This window comes from Akebia trifoliata, chromosome 8 (assembly GCF_017979445.1).
Source record: "Akebia trifoliata isolate Shusen 1 chromosome 8, ASM1797944v1, whole genome shotgun sequence".
Lineage (NCBI taxonomy): Eukaryota > Viridiplantae > Streptophyta > Magnoliopsida > Ranunculales > Lardizabalaceae > Akebia > Akebia trifoliata.
The window spans coordinates 43058283-43077828 of NC_141382.1; the positions used below are offsets into that span (position 1 = coordinate 43058283).

General features: G+C 34.3%; 1 protein-coding gene and 1 long non-coding RNA gene across 6 annotated transcripts; one reads left to right on the plus strand and one right to left on the minus strand.

Moving 5' to 3' along the window:
• Nucleotides 1-2996: 2996 nt before the first annotated feature.
• On the plus strand, nucleotides 2997-10841 carry LOC147396974 (putative plant SNARE 11). Of its 4 annotated transcripts, none has more exons than XM_086452325.1 (11): nucleotides 2997-3202; nucleotides 5059-5139; nucleotides 5586-5678; nucleotides 6594-6687; nucleotides 6824-6861; nucleotides 7948-8042; nucleotides 8189-8268; nucleotides 9162-9218; nucleotides 9325-9431; nucleotides 9520-9594; nucleotides 10570-10841. In XM_086452325.1, exons 2-10 carry the CDS (start codon nucleotides 5063-5065, stop codon nucleotides 9557-9559), a joined length of 681 nt encoding a protein of 226 aa, XP_086308451.1. In that variant the 5' UTR covers nucleotides 2997-3202; nucleotides 5059-5062; the 3' UTR covers nucleotides 9560-9594; nucleotides 10570-10841. The 4 variants fall into 4 exon arrangements, with proteins under 4 accessions (XP_086308451.1, XP_086308449.1, XP_086308448.1 ...); XM_086452323.1 differs by having other exon boundaries at nucleotides 2998-3202; nucleotides 5020-5139; nucleotides 9325-9417; XM_086452322.1 differs by having other exon boundaries at nucleotides 2998-3202; nucleotides 9325-9417.
• A 2060-nt stretch (nucleotides 10842-12901) lies between these two features.
• Nucleotides 12902-15294, minus strand: LOC147396975 (uncharacterized). Of its 2 annotated transcripts, none has more exons than XR_015181122.1 (3): nucleotides 13622-15294; nucleotides 13236-13440; nucleotides 12902-13142 (listed from the first exon to the last, which is right to left on the minus strand). It is a non-coding gene; the product is annotated as an uncharacterized LOC147396975 (long non-coding RNA). The 2 variants fall into 2 exon arrangements; XR_015181123.1 differs by having other exon boundaries at nucleotides 13610-15294.
• Nucleotides 15295-19546: the final 4252 nt, after the last annotated feature.

A 19546-nucleotide genomic window follows, 5' to 3' on the forward strand; every position in this document is an offset into this window, starting at 1 on the left:
GTACGATAGTGTGATTGTCATTGTCTTGATTTTTTTTTTATATATCAAAATGACCCTGATTTGTGGGAGTTTTTTTTAGAATCTAGATTTTGGTGTCAAACCATTTCTATTCAAGTATCTCTTCTTCCATGGCATCCAATCGGTGAGGACTTTCATAAGTTCATCTGCATATCATGGACGTTACATTTAGTGGTAAGAGATAGTTATATTGTTATGGGGAGGTACTAAGGGAATAATACCTTTTTAGGAGGGAAATTATTGTGGTTAGTGTAAGTGCCCAAAGTTGTGATATGGTGATTTTGACATCAAGTAAAAATAACTCAGATCATTTATAATAAAGAGAGTCATAGACAAATCATTGGTGATTGACCTTCCTAGGCTTGGTGTTGATAATGCAAGTTTTAATGGTAGAGGTCCCTAAGTGATAGGTTCGACTTCTATATACCGTCACGATCAAGTAAAGGCTCACAGACGCATCCTAAAGTGATGATGACGATGGAGAAGATGTATTTCTTGTAGTAGTGGTGGGTCCAATCTGCATTTCCTATGCTGGTACATCCTCATCGGGGTTAATAAGGTGGGAGAGTAAAGACAATAAAACTAAAATGGTATTAATGAGAAATGAGAATAGAGAAAACGAATAAAATTGAAAGTTTTCCTCATGATTTGCATATTATAATAGTAAAGATATAAGGTTTTATTTTTAATGTGTGCTAGAAGGTGACATATGCAAACACATTGTATGAAAAAAGTTTATTTGTAATTAAAACATTGATTAAAAGGTTCTTGAATATTAAATAATTAAAAGTGTTTTTTTATTTTTGTAATTTTGAAAACTAACAACGTGGGTCAAGCGTTAAAATCTTCTATTTTTTTATTTATCAAAATGACTTTGATTATATTAAGTTAAAATGTTTAAGTGAAGGTATTTTTAGAATTCAAATTTTAGTGTTGACCACTTTTACTCCACATTCTCTCGTTATAATATAGAGTTACTATTGCCACACCAACTTTTACTACATCACACCAACTATGTGCAATTTTTTGATATTTTACATAAGAAGTGATGTGATATTAGTAAAAATTGGCGTGGCAATAACAACTCCATTATACTGGTAGATATTAGTTAGGAGCTATTTCGTTACTAATGAAAAAAAATACAATGCTGAAGTGACTCAAGATTGTATCTCATATGGCACATCCGGGTTGTTACACACTTTCATGTCACCATATGCCATGTGAGAAACAATCTCGAGGTCACTGCACCACGACTCAATGAAAAAACAAGAAATCCCAACCATAAATACTTGAAATTCAAATGTCGGGATAAAAACATGTCCCGAGAATATATCATGCTTCTCTAGAAGATCAATTCCAAAATTTTGTGTTTTTTAGGATTTCTATTTTATTTTGTTTTTTACTGGTCGTTTGTCATGAATCGAGGATCAATTATGCATTATTGATTGTGTAGGATACATGCAGTAGTATCATATCATTTCCCTTCTAGTATATAGAAAACTATAACACACCAACGCACCGCCCTCGGCGGGATTTTCGGTATCTAATCAATCGTCTCTTGTTGGGTCTGACTTTGAAGTGTTCAGCCGGCTTCAAATTTCGAAGAAACCTCTTCAGTATAAGATACGTGGAATTTTCTATTTATTTCACGCCCTTACATTCTTACCAAAATTTTAAATACCCCCTTGAAATGCCACGTGGAATCAATGGGTAGGGTTGCCTCAAAATTTTGAAGCGGGCTACCCGCTTCAAAGCTTTTTCCTCTCTTGTTTTAGGCGCATACATCATTTCGGCCCAACGTTTTCTTTTGTCTCAAAATATTTAACAGAAATACAGCTCAACAACACGGGCGAGATTTCTAGAGCGATAGCCCAGAACTGTTACCAGGAGTAGCGGGTTTTATTTACACGTGGAATCCGATGTGTCAAATTTTACCCTTCATAATAATATCCCACGTAGAAAGGTTCAGTCAGTTAGAAATCTTCCGCATTGACCCAAAAAAAAAAAAACATTTTTATTTCAAATTTTGCTTCCAGTAATATATATATATATATATATATATGGGTCGGGTTCTGCAACACACATATAGACAACGTGTTTGTCTTATATGGGCAAAAATGTTTGGAATGGGCTGATTTTTTGTGAGGATGATCTCTGTGATGAGGGGATCATCCTGGTAAAAATCATCCCATTCCAAAACTTGTAACCCCATAAAAATTGATTTACAAAAATTGGACAGTCTATAATTTTTCAACAAAAATTGGACGGTCTAGAAGTTTCATGATGAGCTGATTTTTGGCAAGGATGATCTCCTCACCACAGAGATCATCCTCACAAAAAATCAGCCCATTCCAAACATTTTTTCCCATATAAGACAAAACGCGTTGTCTATATGTGTGTTGAAATGATTGTCGTTTGAACCTGACCCTATATATATATATATATATATATATTTAAATGTTTTTTTCTAACGAATGTAAATAAAAAAATCACAAAATATTAAAAATGACTCCTTAAAACATATGCAGTCTTTACGTGATCGAAGTAGCAAGTGCACAATATCATATATCTTTTTCCTTGTGTATCCCGAAAAAAAAAAGTATCAATTGCATATATACCAAGTGTTTTTTCGAGTTAGATTATTAGGATTCTTGAAAAATACTGCTAATGATTTTCTGATTCGAAAATTCACTCGATCTGTATTTGGTTGATGTGACAAGGGCATATAACCATTGATCTTTTCCTTGTGTATCTCAAAGAAAAAGATCTATGGTTCTATGCCTTGCCATGTTAGTTAAGTATGGACATAGTGAAAATTTTCGAGTAAAAAAAGTTACGACTCTATTTTAACAGATTGACAGTTTATATTGGCCACGTCATCTCTATGTAAGCAAGACAATCCCCGCCACTTCAGTGAAGACATTTAGATTGTTGCTCCAGACAATAGTTTTCTGTCCAGCAAAAATAAAAAAATAAAACAATTTCAGTTTTTTTTTTGAACAAAAACCACGGTATCATCTCCCTCCCTCTGTCTTCGAAACCCTTCGAACAGCATTGGAGATCGAAGTCAAGATCAACAAAGAATGATTTCGCATCGAGGATGAAATGTGAATTTCTTCAAGTTTTGGAGTCGAAAAACGTCAGATCTGCTAGCCTCCTAATCAGATTCAGATTCTGAATCCAGGTGAGATTCTTCGCTTCTGATTTCGTCTTCTTGTGATTCAATCTGGATGTTCTTCGATTCCATCTGCATTTCTCTGCTTGTGATCGCGTTGTGTCTTAGGATTCAATCTCTGTTACTTAGTGAAAAATTTAGATCCTTAATTTTGTCAGTTTTTTTCTTTTTTTCTGTCTATAAAGTAGAATTTATTAGCTTGTTAAGAAACAAAATATAGAAAATTTTAAATATTTACGTAGCCATCAAAATTAAGGAAATTCTTTGGATTTGTTTCAACACGTAATTCGGTGCTCAGATAGTCTAATTGTTACTGTTTCAATTATATTTTAAAGACTCTTGAGGCAATTAAGGACTTCGAAAACTTTGGTGAGGAGGTCTTAGACTTAGAGATTCTGTGCTGATTGTGTTAGTCTGTAGAGATTATCTGCAATTTGTTCTAGTTGAGTTCCTTTTCTGTGGAAAATACATAGAAAACTCCAATGTATTTCGAATAAGACAATTGCTTTTGCTACCAACAAACGGAGCTTATTTGTATCCGTAAAACCTATCCAAAAAGCATGTAAATCTCTCTGCCATAACTTTAACTTTAACTATTAGCAACCTAATGATGGGAATGATTACCCATTGCGACTCACTACTGAATAGCGTGTTCTACGTTTTAAAATCACAAGAACTCAAGTGCATATTAACATAATAACGATCCCTAAGGGATAAGGTTGACCCTACTTACTGAATTTGTATCTCTGTTTTTTTTTTTTCGGTAAATCAAACTTTATTAAGAGAGGACGAGATGGCCTCAAAGCAACTGAATTACGAAGGCTAAATTCTCTCATCACTGACAATATCCCACCTAAACAAAACTAATTCGAAAGAGAAACCCATAGACTTTCTATTTTGTTTACATCAATAAAAGACAAAACCCAATGATCAAGAAGATCACTTCTTTAAGTGACAGTTTTTTCCCCTAAAAAATTCTTCCATTTCTTTCTTTCCACAAGCTCCGACAAATATCAAAGGGTACAAGATTTCAAAGAAACCTCTCTCTCCCAGATAACTTTACGAACCTCCAACAAAGAACTACCTAAATAATTGACTTAGGAGTGCAACAAGACGTATGAAATAGGGAGAGAAAATAAGACACACCGAGGTTGCAAAGGGACAATGGATGAGTAAGTGGTCCACACGTGCTCAACCTATCAATGCAGTTAGGTTCTAACTTCTTAGATTTGGCAAAAGAAACAGTAAATGGGTCTCCAACTTCAGATGGGTACACTTGCCAACTCAGATCTGTGGCACACACATGGTGAGGAAATGTCAGTCGGGCTTGAGTTAATTTGGGCAAAAATAAAATCATTGGTGCACAGTTGATTGATAACATTGATGGCTTCGTTGATATTCTGATTGTGGTATAGATTTTGACTTGGGCTTCCTGTTGGGTCTACATACTGAAAGAGTTTAATTTTTTAGATTTCAGTTTCCTTAGCATCATGAAATTACATAGTAGCTTTTATTATTATTTTTATTTTCGTTATAAAAATGGAAGCAAAGGTTATGTTGCTTGCTTGGTTGGAAATTATGAATATTGCTTGTACTTGTTGGTAGTTTTCTTTCATGCTGTAGATGTTAATTCGTAACACTAGGGGCACATACCACATCATTTATGCTAGAAATTCCTGTTAAAAACTTCTTTTATCGAAATTAACTTTATGTGGTCAAATTGGCACTAAACTTCAAATAGCTTTTCTAGTGCTGGATTGAACATAGAGATTTCTTTGTTTTTCTATTTAAGAATTTCTGAATGGTTATGTCATGCCTTTGCTCAGATAAATGGATCCCTAAATCTTTTGTGTGTTCTTCATTAGTAAGATGGATTCGTTATCTACAATCAGTGGAGAGCTGGCTGAGCTTGATGGGCAAATCAGTGACATCTTCCGAGCTTTATCGTAAGGATTCAAACCTCTTCTTTCAAGATTATAATCATTTTACCCCACCAAAACTAGTTAAATACTCATGTTCATTCCTTTTTGGGGGTGAATTTGGCTTTTAATTCAAGTAGATCCATTGTAGGATGCCAATGCAAGTTGGTTATTTCAATTTTCAAGCAACTGTCTCACGTAATTAGATACAAGTTTTCTTGTGATTCTGTCCAGTTGGCAGTGATAATTATCATTTTCACCGTTGGTTGAGTTCCAAATTGTAGATTTACTGATGGCAGGAATTACTGCAAGAAATTACTTTAACTAATCTTTTATTTATACCAATTTGAACCATATAGATGTTTTATTATAATGGGGCGTGCTTTATTTAGTATGAAGTATGAACTAGGGATTTAGAGATAGCTTTTTTCCATTCTTTAGAAGGATTTCTATGACTATCCTTTTCCTTGTAGAAATGGTTTCCAGAAGTTGGAAAAGGTTAAAGACCCAAATAGGCAGAGCAGACAACTGGAGGAACTTACAGGAAAAATGCGGGAATGCAAGAGGTAAGTGGTTTTCTTGTTCTTTTTAAAAGTCTGGTGTAAGATTCCTAAGCATTCCCAGGTAGTTTAATATTCAATCTGTCTATAGATACCTAGTTATTATTTTTTGTGACAGATGTCAATTGTCATCCACGAACTGCCTGCACTTCACAATTCCCCTATTATGAATTTAAGTTTGAATGCGAGCATGCAGTCTGCCAGTTATTGGTGGTTTAAGTTAGCTTCTGTACTTGTTTGATACATTAGGCACCAACTTTACTAATCAAAAGAAAAAAAATTCAATTATTAAATTCTGATGAAACATGGGGAAGACGAAACTGTTGTTTATAGGAGTTTCAGCTTTCATTTGTATTGGTTTAGCTTTGTCAAACTTCCCTGAAATGCCAGTACTTGAGATGATCAATGATCTTTATTGTACCAATCTTTATTGTACCATATGAGTCCGTTGCTTTAGTCATCTTATTACATCATTATCCAAGCCTTATACCAAAATCAGGGCTTGGCTGAACGTATCCTATCCTCAATTCAGTTCTATCTAAAGCCATTTCTTTTGTTCATTCAAATGTCTTAAAATCTGCTCTCACTAGGTCACCACCCACTTTTTGGTCTTCCTCTCACTCTTTTAAAACTTTCAATTTGCACATCTATTCTAAATGGGACATCTTCTGACAATTATTTTTATTGATACCATTTTCCATTTAGCTCCTGATCCAACATTTCATTCCATTCATGTTGTTGTTTGCCATTTGGCTGTCATAAAAATAAATAGAATGTGATTCGTTGTAGCCTTGTAGGATTCAATTTAGTCATTTAGTACATTATATTAGTTCCTTGAACAGAAACTGTACATGGGATGTGCGGTGTGCCATCTTTTGAATGTTAAGCATTATTTAATATTTGTGCTAATACTTTCCACAGGCTAATTAAAGAGTTTGATCGGGAAGTGAAGGAAGAGGAGAATAGAAATACTCCTGACACTAACAGGACACTCAATGAGAAGAAACAATCTATGGTACTATACCATTACTTCTTTACTTCTGCTCTTTATGATAACGCTCTTTCTGTTTTTTAGGCATGTGAGAAGCACAGTGCATATTCTTCTTTCTATAACCAACTTCAAACTAACCTATAGCTTCTTTGGCTTGCAGGTTAAAGAATTGAATTCTTATGTTGCTCTGAAGAAGCAGTGAGTCGTCAACTATTTATCTTAGTTTTACCATTTACCTTCTGCATTTTAACTTGACTGTGCCTTCTTTTTTTTTTTTTTTTCTTTTTTTCATTTATATAATAAGTCATTTTTTTCAGATTAAAGAATTGAATGTGCCAGCTTACTAAGTTGGTTAAAAGTTTGTGAATGTTGATACCACTACCTGGGTTCAAAACCCACCTTCACCTACACCACTAACTCACTTGCTTATAATAAAAAAAGCCCTTTGTCAAATTTTGGGGATAAGGTTTTTGCAGAGCTTCGACCACATCCTTTTTCTTTTCCTTTCATTTTTTTTACAGTCTTCAACTCTAATAAGAGGGCTCCTTTTTTTAATATTGTTAATGGTAAAAAAAATATTAGTGAGAGAAGAAGTAGACAATAAGGAAATAAAAAGAAAATAAATGGGGAAAATAAAGCAATTGCAATGGCCAATTTATCGTATGGATCCTTCTCACAGGTGCCAAACAAACTATGCTGGCCAATTTGTCAAGCTTTTCATCGATGTCGTTTCATTGCAAGTGGCTAAACAATTTCAATCAGTCTACTTTATTTTTTCCATGGTTCAAAGTTTTGTCCCTTCTCGAAATGTCTTAGCTGAGATGTCTAGATGTTTCAATTAACCAAGATATACATTGAGAGGGACTTTAAACCGTGACTTTGTCAATTATTGGGGCTACTCTTAGGTTCCTTTCGATGTAATTTATTTCCAAATTTATATTTTCTATTCTTTCAACTCTTCCATCTCAAGATTCACATCTCAATGACTTGCATTATCATAGTGTTTCTTTTTAACATCAAATCACAAATCCCCTTGTGTCCAGGTTCTTTAGATCTATTGTGACTTAGTTGATAACAATAATAATGCATGTTGACCATTTTGAGATCATTCGGACTTTATTTTAGAGAGAATAGTATCAGTAATCTATTTTCTTAGTTTTTGTTATCTTATTTCTTGTTCGTGAGATCACGGCACTTTGTATACTTTGAATCTCATTTCTTATTCATTTTAATCTCCTTCACTGTTAGATTTTTGTTTCACATTTTTTCTTGTGTTTGACACAGATATGCAAGTAATCTTGAAAAGAATCGAGTAGATCTCTTTGATGGTCCTGATGGTGGAGAGGGGTTCGGGGAAGAGAACGTTTTGCTGGCTTCATGTAAGCATTTTCCTTTTGTGGTTCAAGCAATGGCCATTTCATTAGTTTTCAGTTCATTACAGCGATTTTCCTTTAATGACATTATTTATAAGATGTTTATGTCATTTATTTCCATCATCATTGAAGCAATACTATGAAATTTGCAGCTATGACTAATCAACAGTTAATGGATACTGGACACCAGATGATGGATGAGACTGATCAAGTGATTGAGCGATCTAAAAAGGTTAGCAGCTACTATCAAATATCTGTATGATATTGGTCAAAAGGGTGGTATTTGAGGATTAGGGTTACCCTACTATTTTGGTCCTAGAATTTCAGTTCCAGAAACTTATAAGGAAAATATTTTAGGTTTATAGGATGTGACTCTTAACTCGTTTCTGTGGTTAGCACCATGCCTTTTGCTCATTAGATCAAAGGAGATTTCGTTACGGGAGACAATTGATCTAGGGAGATTTCCTTTTCAGGTTTAGAACCCTAAAGGGAAACAAATGAAATTGTGGACTTCTTAGCTAATGGAGGTGTAAATAGAGCTTATTCTTTTTCCCCTTTTACACTAGCTCTGTCCTGTCTCTATATTTTGGTTTTTTCCCCTCTATTCAAACTAGTGGAAATTTTCTCTTTATAAAAAATGAATGCTGAGTTGTCTTCAGAAATCCTTCTTTCATATTGTTTGGTTTTGAATCTGATTAAGGATTTAGTGCAGCCATTGGTTGTCTTTTAGCTCTCTTGTTTCTTCTATCTTTATTTAACAGATAAAAATGTTACCATTAGATCATTGAAGTTCTGGTTCCAATATTGTAATGAAGTATAGCACGACAATGTTACTTGAACAATAGCACTGATCTTCCTAGAACCATTTGGACTATGATTTTAAAGCTATGATAAATTGTGATTAATTGGCTAATTGTTTAGTTGTTTTTATAATCCCATTCACTCATGCAGCTATTAATAATATAGTTGTCAAGATTTTCCAATAAATAAATAAATAATTCACTTCTTCCATCATGTTCAAAATTAGAAATAGTTGTCTGAATTATTAGTTTCACCCTTGTGCTGTAATAGTTCCCCAGTATTCAAATTTTGGGGGACCAATCCAAATTTCTGTTCACATTATAGGTTGTTCAAGACACGGTAAATGTTGGAACAGAGACTGCTGCTGCTCTCAAGGCACAGGTGTGTGCCCTGAATCATTACTTCTTGGCTTATTATTTATTTTTCGGGCTTAAATTCCCTTTTTTTATTATGGTCGGTGAAGCTTTCAGCCTTTTTTTCCCATTAGACAGAACAAATGAGTAGAATTGTTAATGAACTGGACTCCATCCATTTTTCAATCAAGAAAGCTTCTCAATTGGTGAAGGAAATTGGTAGACAGGTCCTCTTTCTCAAGTATCCAACTCTATTTAGTATTTGAAATCTAATTTGTCTCACTTCTTTAATTTCTGTTATTTATTCATTTGTATTTTTCTGTTTTTAGGTTGCAACTGATCGGTGTATTATGGCCTTGCTATTCATAATTGTCATTGGAGTGGTAGCAGTCATCATTGTGAAGGTAGCATTTTGTTTTGTTCGTATTGTCTTTAATCACATTTCATTATTTGTTGTTGTCAAGGTTTAAAATCTCGTCTTGAGGTAATTCAATGCTTGATAGAAAAATCGATCCAAGACAACGTGAAACATTCAATATTTCAGGATGATGTTTCTTCCTGCTTGGACCAAAACTGGAATTTCTTGGATGTTTGTAGTAGTGATTAAGGCCCTCTTCTTGTATTGGTTGAGCATCTCGACCATTGGTTTTCTTTGATTTTAATACAATAAATATTAATCCTTGATATATCCTTCTTTTTAAGGCCCTCAACTCACAAATCCCTCAAGACTACAATGTTAAATTAGATTTTTCTGTCATTATTGAGTGTAAATTACGTTTTAGTGCACAGGCTCAGAAATATTTGTTAAAAAGCCCATGGGCCGAACTCATCCTTGAAAACCGGCATGCAAGTAGAGGGTTGCCCCTGCTTTATACATTGCACAACCCAAGAGTACCCAGGCTATGTGGTACTATGCTAACACTCCCCCTCAGTGCCAGGGCTGGAGATACTCAACTCTCCCCCTCAGTGCAGGGTTGGAGATGCTAAGCTGACCCATCCCTGAGGTACAACTCTGATACCATGTTAAAGCCCATGGGCCTAATTCATGCTTGAAAACCGGTTTGCAAAGAGAGGGTTGCCCTCGCTTTATACATTGCACATCCCAAGAGTACTCAGGCGTGCGGGACTGTGCTAACACTCCCCCTCAGTGCCAGGGCTGGAGACACTCAGCTCTCCCCTTCCACGCAGGGTTGGAGATACTAACCCGACCTATCCCTGAAGTACACCCATTCTGTTATCGCGTTAAAGCCCATGGGCCTAACTCATGCTTGAAAACCGGCTTGCAAGGAGACGGTCGCCCTGTACATTGCACATCCCAAGAGTACCCAAGCGATGTGGGACTATTCTAACAATATTATCTTCTTTCTATGAACGTCCAGCTTGTGAATCCAAATAACAAGGACATTCGGGATATTCCTGGACTCGGACCTCCAGCAGCCAGAAGACTTCTTTGGGATTCCAAATGATGGCGACAAACAACGTGAGTTCAGATTCTTTTGCATGTACAATTAATTAAACCAGATTACAATTTCCCCGGCAGAGATGGGGATCAGTTGGTCCATCGAAACAATTTCGGCAGTTACAGTCAAACGATACAATTTGTTGGTTGAATGTTCATTCATGAATGGTTTCTTATTTATCATCTTCTCTATGTCACTAGTTTTGTTTCATTTTATTCTTCCCTTCTTTATTCTGAACCTAATGCAATATACAGATTAGTGATTTTCTTACATTTCTGTTGTGGTTAAACTTATCAAATCAAGAGGAAAATTGTGAGTCATTTGAAGTAATTATTAGGCTGGCTCGACAAGCGCTTGAGCTCAGCCTGCTTTTCAATGAGCTCAGGCAGCACTGACTGACGACAATGGGCTGGGTGTTGATATAAAATAGCCTGGAAATAATTAACATGTGAATGATTCATGGTTTTAAATCTCGTCTGAGTCGTCTCGGCATTGTCTACCAACGAGACAAGTTGACAAGTTGTCTCAAAGACCTGGTTTTTCTAATTGTAAGGCATTTTTTTTAAATTCGTCCGAGACGACTCAGTCTCGTTCATGGACGGCAAAATGAGTTTTAAAACTAAGGGATGATTCTGACCATCCAAGTCTCCAAACATTGAATTGGATATGAAAGATCACAAAAACTATAGGCCTTATTCCACAAAAAATTAGTATTGTTGGATCTCTATGAATGATGATTTAAAAAGAGAGACCGTTTAAATGTCTGGTGTGTGGATGACCATTCTATATTTTTAACAATCGTACCTTTTTTCTATTCTTTCTCCCATGAAACTCTTTGATTTGGGATTTTATTTAGGTGATAAAAGCTGTTTGAGCTCTAAAGGGATTGATTGGTTTTATAAGAGAGTGATCAAGGGAAAAATTGAAGGTTTGTAATGACTCCTTTCTACCATTTTTGTCCTCGTTTTTATAATTCCTTATTTGGTGTGACTTCTACAAAGAAGATTAGATGGATCATGGTTCTAATTAATGGTCCTCTCCATCTGCAAATGAATCTAATTTTGTGTTCAATCCAATAATTTCAGTATTTGGTTCGAAATTTGGGATATTGATCTTAGCCCTCTAGGTTCATTATTTAGATTAAATTTTAAAATAAAAAATATTTTTATTCATCAAAGGTTTTGGAAATGGACAACCACTTAATTAATTTTTTGAGAATTATTAAATGTGCCCAAGTGAATGTTCTATATCCAATAATTTATTGGATCGGTCCTCATCAATAACATTCGTATTCGATAATGACCCAACCATCTTTCTATTTGGATGGAGATGATATGCTAATTGTGACAATTTGAATCCTATTTTGCTATTTAGTTCTATCTTCAACCATATCTCAAGTTGAGTTGATTCAGTACTAAATTTGATTGAACTAACTTTCTACGTCTACTTGGAAACTCGGTCAACCTAGCTCAAAAATTTGCCTAGTTGGATTAGGAATTCAACCAAATTATGTATTATATTTAATTTGTTTTTTTTTTTTTTCTTTTTAGAAAACAAAAGATATATTTAAAATAATAAAATAGTTTTTTTTTTTATAGTATTTATTAATTTGTTTGAATTATTCAAGTAGACTCTTTAGTGGGCAAGTTGATTCCACTTGATGGACATCCAATTTGATATGAGTTTTTGAGTTCAATTTTCAAAACATAACTTCCAATTCTATCCAAGTTGTTTTCAACCTTCTTCCACTCGTCCATGCTAGATATCGAGTTGTCTCAGGCAAGTTTTCCAATACGTTTGAGATGTCTTGTTCAACAATAAGAAAAATGAACGTGGGGTTTTAAATATTGCCCGATACATTAACTTGTCCATCCATCTCGTCCATGCTTGATACCGAGACGACTCAGGTGATAAGTCTCAGTCTTGAACAAGTTTTGAAACCATGGCTTGGAAGCAACATATTTTTAATGAAACAAAACAAGGAACATGAAATTTCGCAAGTTATTAATCTATCCATTAAAAAAAAGGTTCATTAAAATCGATCCATAAAAAGAAGTCGTTAACCTATGTCCTAAATCCTTAAAAAGTCGTAAGTCATTATAAGTTTGGTTTAGTTTTATAAAAGTCTTGAACTGAGAAGTAAAGATCGGTTCTTTATTTTCTTAACCCTGAACCGAAACGCAACTTGTTCTAAACCAGCCCAAAGACAATGCCCCGAGACAAAATTTAAAACCTTTGATACTCTTCAGTGGATGTAAATGCAACTAGATGCTAATTCATAACATGCTGCCAATGTTTCACAAAGTTATATTACATATGGAAGATATCAACAACAACATAACGAAGCCTTGTCCCAGAGATCCAAGGCTGGCTAAACAAATTATTTTCCTCCGCCGAGTCTTCTCTTATTGAAAATGAGTTTATATTTTCTTTCACTATATCCATCCACGTTCTTTTAAGATCTTCAACTTGAATATTTCTTCTAATCGGGGCTGTAAATATGGAAGATATATAGTATAAGTGTAAGTAGTTGAAAGGCAAGAAGAAGAATAGAAAAACCAAATCTGAAAAGCAAGGGTCCATACATAACATAAGTTAATATCTCCTTACACTTGAGCCCTACTGCAGATCCTTATTGCTCCCAAATTTGGTTACCTCTTTTAGAAAAAAGGAAAAGAACTGACTCACTTGAAGTCCTTATGGTGAGACACCCAATTGAACATAGAAAACTTGATGTGACACCCCACTAACATGAAGTATTGTACTTGTCTTCGAAACTTCTCTTGTTTTCTGTTCCTTCCATAGGTTCCAACAAAATGAAAATGAGATGGATTTTTCCAAAGAATACAATCGCTCTTGCTAAGAGCGCCAATGCTCATGAATCCAAAAAAAGTTGAAAATTTTGAAGCCAGACTCCATATGAAAAGGGAAATGCAATGACAAGTTGTGCTCGACTCACCAATTGACTTACATGAGAAGTACATATTAGCCATAATGTTAGCTATAAGTATGAGATCGTCTGCCTATTTGAATTTTGTTAAGAGAAGCCCTTCAAAGATGGAAACAAATGTTTACTTGGAGCCAATTTCTTCATTGTCAACTTGTTTAACTTCATTGTCTCTTTCTCCACCTTCACGAAGTCCACCTTAGCTAAATACCAACATTCCTTGAAGAAAGCCATACAGAAACTATTCGGAACATGAGTTCAATCTCCTCTCATAACACCCTCAACATTCTCACCATCCTCAAAGGACCTCTAATATGTCATGTCTAGTCCTTGCATAATTAAAATTTGGAATAGAAATTAATCAAAGCATCTCTTCTCCTCATTCCTTAACTCATTATCGACTATAGAACATCCACTTTAAGCTAAGAAATGAAATAATCTCTCTTTTTGATTTTATAATTCTACAAAAGTACTTGTTATTCTTATGGCCATCTTGTCATAACTACACTTTCCTCCTTTTTCTGGGCTTGGGATCGGTCGCCAATATAATGTAAAGAAACACTAGTACACATGGAGTTTTTGTATCTATGTTGTTATATGTAACAATATTTCTTACGACCTTAAAAAACATTGGATAACCATCCCAACTAATTTCTCTTCATGGTTTTCATTTCTACAAAGAAATGAAGAGAGGAAGAAGAGAATGGCAATCAAAACTTGAATTCAGACATAGAAAAATCCTATTGTGATTGAAAGTTGAAACTAAGACAAACTTTTCGAAAGTTTCGGGATAATAATAAATGAGAAAATGCAGACAACAAGAGCTTGTTAGTGATTTGAACCAAACCCTTTCCTACAACCATGAAAAGGAACTTTCTAGATTTTCCATCTAATTGAATTTTGTGCCCCCTCCTTTCATGATAGATTGGCTAAACTAAGGGGTAAGAAAACAGGCACAACTTCATATGCACACATGGAGATGTCTTGAACTAAAGGCACAACTTCCTATGTTTGGTTAGTTCATAATTCATATGAAACTCAAATTGGTATGAAACTCCATCAATAACTAACCACTAAAAGAAATGTAATTAACAATTCTCTGAACAAAATAGCTCAGATTATACGACCTTGGACTCAAAATAACTGATGACATACTCCACATAGTTCCATAGATTGAGTGTGCCGAGATGAGGATGTTGAGATGGATGATTGGAAAAACTAAGGTAGAATTCGAAACAAACGAGTTCGTGAAAATGTAGGAATAGCTCCAAGACGTTATAAATAAAGGGAAAGCCAATTGCGATGGCTTGGTCATATGTAACAGAGGTTAATTATCTAAAAAGAGTGAGAGGAAGGCCAAAAAGAACGTGGATTGAGATTTTGAGAACAGCTATTAACACATTTGAATCAACAGAAATTACGACTTTAGATAAAATTGAATGGAAGAACAAGATCTGTTCAACCGCTACCAATTTTTTGGGATAAGTATGACGACAATAGCTTCACATAATCCTTAAAAAAAAAAAAAAAAACCACAACATACAACCAAAAAAAAATACATATAGATTGACATAACTTTCACTAAAAGTTTCTTAGTTTCCCTTAATTTCTTTTAATAAGAAGTTATAGAATGCTACATTGCAATTAGAAGCCAACTGTAACATACGATCTGGAGTTTGACACCATCAATTCATAAATCTGAAACCAAAACAAAATGAAGAAAGGAAGGGTCAGAAAAAGAGAGATGATCCATGAAACCATAAAGAATTCACCTTGTATACATAGTGTAATTTGTGCATATCTTGTGATCCTCGTTCATAACAACATCACCATAATAAACCATTATTTCAAGTGTTCCAAGTGTTGTGTAAGTCTTGTATTCTGTTGGGGGTAGCGTGCCCCTGGACCAATTTTTTTATTGTTTCACAAAGGGAAATTATGTAATTTTTTCTTAAGGGTTTTATATTTTTGGGGATTTCTATTTTGGGGAGATAGGCATGTTTTCTCTACTCCAATTTTTTAAAATAGAGATCTTTTAGGCTATAAAACTTGAAAGAAAATAGTGATTGTTCTTATTCTGATCCGTGGATGTAAGCACACTACCAAACCACATAAAAATCCATGTGTTTTGTGTGCGATTCTTTGTCCTCTGTGTTGTCTCATTATTTCACACCAAATCTTTCTTTTATTATCTCAGTCTATGTTCCTTCATCCTTCCTCTCAATCAATTATAGCTTTCAATGTGCACCTAAGCTCTCCTTCTTGACGGTATTGTCATTTGTCTTCGTTGGGTTGAAAAAAACATCTGCCAACCTTTTATTTTTTTTCAATTTTTTGTTTCTCATCTTTCCATCATAATCTTTATAGTAATCCACAAAGTCTAGAGAAACTATTCAAAACCAACCGGTTGTCACATATGAAACTCTATAAGGGAATCCTTAATGGCATTTATTGTAAAATCCAATTCAATCAAATAATCAAAGAATAAAACAAGAATCGAGCAAAACATGCACCAAATTACACTTTTAAAGAACAACCCTTTCAAGGAATTGATATCTTCAAGCTTGGATAATCAATTAAAACCAATTCTAATAATCAAACAAACATTCAATCAAAAAAAAAAAAAAAAAAACAAGAACAGAACAACAATCAAATTCAATTAACAAACATCAAGTGAACAAATAAACAAACAAATGAGAAAAAAAAAAAAAAACAAAAAAACCTACCTACCTGGGTGATCATCCCACATGAAACATACCGATATCGCCCGTTCTGATTCCACGAGCGATCTCATGGGCAACTGTCATGGAGAAAGAAACCCACCTAGATAGAACCAACCAGGCCAACTCTATCAGCCTAAGAGCCATATTCAATTGCATTGCCATAGCTATCATTCTTATTTAAATCTGGCAATTTTCCTTTCTATTCTTAGACAAATAGAGCAGAACATCAAAACCCAATAATTATTTTCAAATTTGGCTAAGACCTATTTCTGAAGATCAAATCATTTTTGTTTGAAAATCAAATAGTTGAGGTTGGCTAAAGATTTTTAAAAAGCAGTTTTGTATTATTACTTCAGTTTTGTTTGGTTATCTCAAGGAAGTTACAGGTTGACTTGACTGACACTTCAGTTTTTGTTGAAGTGTAGAAAAGTACAAAACTCATAGTCAATGACAATAACTACAGACAGTAATGAAAGTTTGTAGCCAATGTTAAATGGGGCCCATTTTTATATGATATTTAATATAGTCTGACTAGCCTTACTAAGTTAGTAAGGAAATCACCCTTAGTATGAGTCTTTGGGCTCATTTGTGGCATCCTAAAACATGATCCGATGCTTCAAGATTGTAGGAGATGAAATTCTATGATAAAAAGGAAAAAGTTATATTTTTTCTGTTGAATTTAATTTTAAGTTTGGAGTCAGATGCAAGTTCGGTAGTCATTCATTTTTAAAACCTTGGATAAAGCTTAAAAGAAAATGTTTTTTGATTTTTTTTTTGGAGATCCTATTTTTTTTTTTAATTTAGAGAGCTGTGATGTTGGTAATTCATTTGAGCACCACCACCCTTAGTAAGGAAAGTGTTTTGCTATTTAAAATAGAAGTGTTTTGCTAAAGGAAAAGTATAATGTTGAAGTAACATTAAAACATACATCGTGGGGGACATTTCTAACGTGGATGTGCGTCATAACCCTAGTTAGCAATCTCCTACTTAATTCTTCAAATATTCATGAATTAAAAAAAAAAAAAAATTGAAGGAAAATATTACTCTCCGGATCATTGACCTGTACTGAATAATTCACGAATTTTTAATTTGAAATGAATAAAATGCATTTTTTTTCCACTGAGTTTTTTCCATTATATCTTGTTATATGTTGCAAAGTGTAAATTTGTAAGTTATAACGTATGACACAAGTTGACTTTGAAGTGGCTATGCTTCAAAATTTTGAAAGAATCCACCTTTTTATGTGACAAATGTTCATTTTATCTTTAAAAAAAATAATGACATGGCTCTCTACATTTATTTGAGATTACACCTTAATTTTTCATATTGATGATTTGTCCTTTGACTTTGGTCTTTGTTTTTTTTTTTTTTTTTTAATCAATGGAAGAATAACCTCAATGTCCTCATTATCACCACCATCATTATTACCATCACCAATTTCATCATCACCATCACTATCGTATAACTGAATTTTTTGTTTTCGAATTTTCAATTGAAACGAATAACATGCATGAAGCATATTTCCATTTATCAAATTTTAGTAATCCAAAATCGAATATAACCCAAATTTTTTCACGAATCGAATTTTTGTAATATTTCGAATTGCTAACAAGGGTCAGAAACATCATGGGTGACATTTTCACTATGGTTCTGAGACACATCCGCGTCAGAAATGCCCCCACGATGTACATTTCAATGTTACTCCACTCTGACTCGAAGGAAAATCCTAGGGTGGCATTGGATTTATTGCGATTCTCACATTTCTAATGTGAGGGTGCGCACATAGCCATAGATGTGTTTCATCGAGACACGAATAAAAAAGCATTTACAATTATGTGTGCATCACCATGTAAAAAATGTGAGAATCATAGTAAATTCCAATATTACCCTAGCATTACTCTTGGTTAAATTAGCTTGTTGCATACATTGGGAAACTTTTGTGGGTTCGAAGTGTGCCCCTATAGGAACTAAGCCCATACCAAAAGGGAGTGGGGAAATCCCACAAAATTAAATAATAAAACAAACAAACAAACAAACATGTTTCTCCATTCCCCACATCTCATACACCATCATCTATTAAATTTTTTTTAAATATTATTTGTTAACTCTCATGCTCATCATTTTGCACCTCCCCCATGTCTCATGACACTTTGTTTCACACCATATCTCTCCTAACAAAACATAAGTTTGAGTTTCTTATTAAATAGAAAATTGCTACTGGCAACTGGTGGTTATATAACTACTCCAACTACAATGTTAAAATGATTAAATGTATCTCTGTACACCATAGTACAGTGCAACATAATACAATACTTTAACATCCTCCTGCAATTGCATGTTCCTTTGAATAAGGAATGTGCGATTGATCATAAGATCAATACCCTCAACTGTAACTTGATGTATATGAATCCAATGGACCAATAAAAGGGCTCAATGTTGATTCTTTCATGGGTTCGATTATCCGCGAAGGCCTCTATGGACCTTTAAAGAGAATGAGCCTCTATGGGCCATAACATGGAGATTGGGCTCTCTTTTTTAGCCAGTTGGCTTATATTTTTTGTACCCATAACCAATGGAAGTGTGAAAAACCCACACTCAACTTTTTTTTTTTTTTTTTTAATCTTCGTACACAAGTGGATGATTGGGCATACAGTCACACGATTATTGGATGTGATCTGATGGGTCAATGAATCAATTTGGATGACAGGAGTATACCTAAATAGTAAAAATGGGCTTTAGAGATTTAAGCCCATAATCACCAAAAGACAACAAATATTTGGATTGTAGACATAATGACGGGATCAGACTATGGTTAAAGAACCAAAAATCACAATTTTTATTTTTATTTTTTTAAGAGTCGTGATAAAATAACTCCCCCACATGGCATACTCAATCAACTTTCATGATGTAGATATGTTCCCCGTGAAATATATAACTGTACGTATTTATGGGGATGTGCAGTTGTATATCCCGAAGAGTACATATCTACGATTCTAGCACATATCACATCATGCGCGTTATGTCATGTGAGGAGAGTCATTTACTTTTGTTTTAGAGTTGAAGTATGTACCAATGGACTCAATTACAAAGCCTACAGTCAAAGTGGGCTTACAGGCCCTATTACACATCACGATAGATTGAGTGATCAATAACACAAAAACAACAAAAAAACAATGGTGACTTTGGCGGTAACATCTTTGCTTCAATAAAAAAAACCCTTGATGAT

What these genes read in the sequence shown, in the direction of transcription:
- LOC147396974 (XM_086452323.1), top strand. Translation starts at nt 5,063, where the DNA reads ATGGATTCGTTATCTACAATCAGTGGAGAGCTGGCTGAGCTTGATGGG. An exon ending in TATGTTGCTCTGAAGAAGCA is followed by an intron (nt 6,862 to 7,947) that starts GTGAGTCGTCAA and finishes TGTTTGACACAG; the next exon opens with ATATGCAAGTAATCTTGAAA. An exon ending in TGAAGGAAATTGGTAGACAG is followed by an intron (nt 9,418 to 9,519) that starts GTCCTCTTTCTC and finishes TTCTGTTTTTAG; the next exon opens with GTTGCAACTGATCGGTGTAT.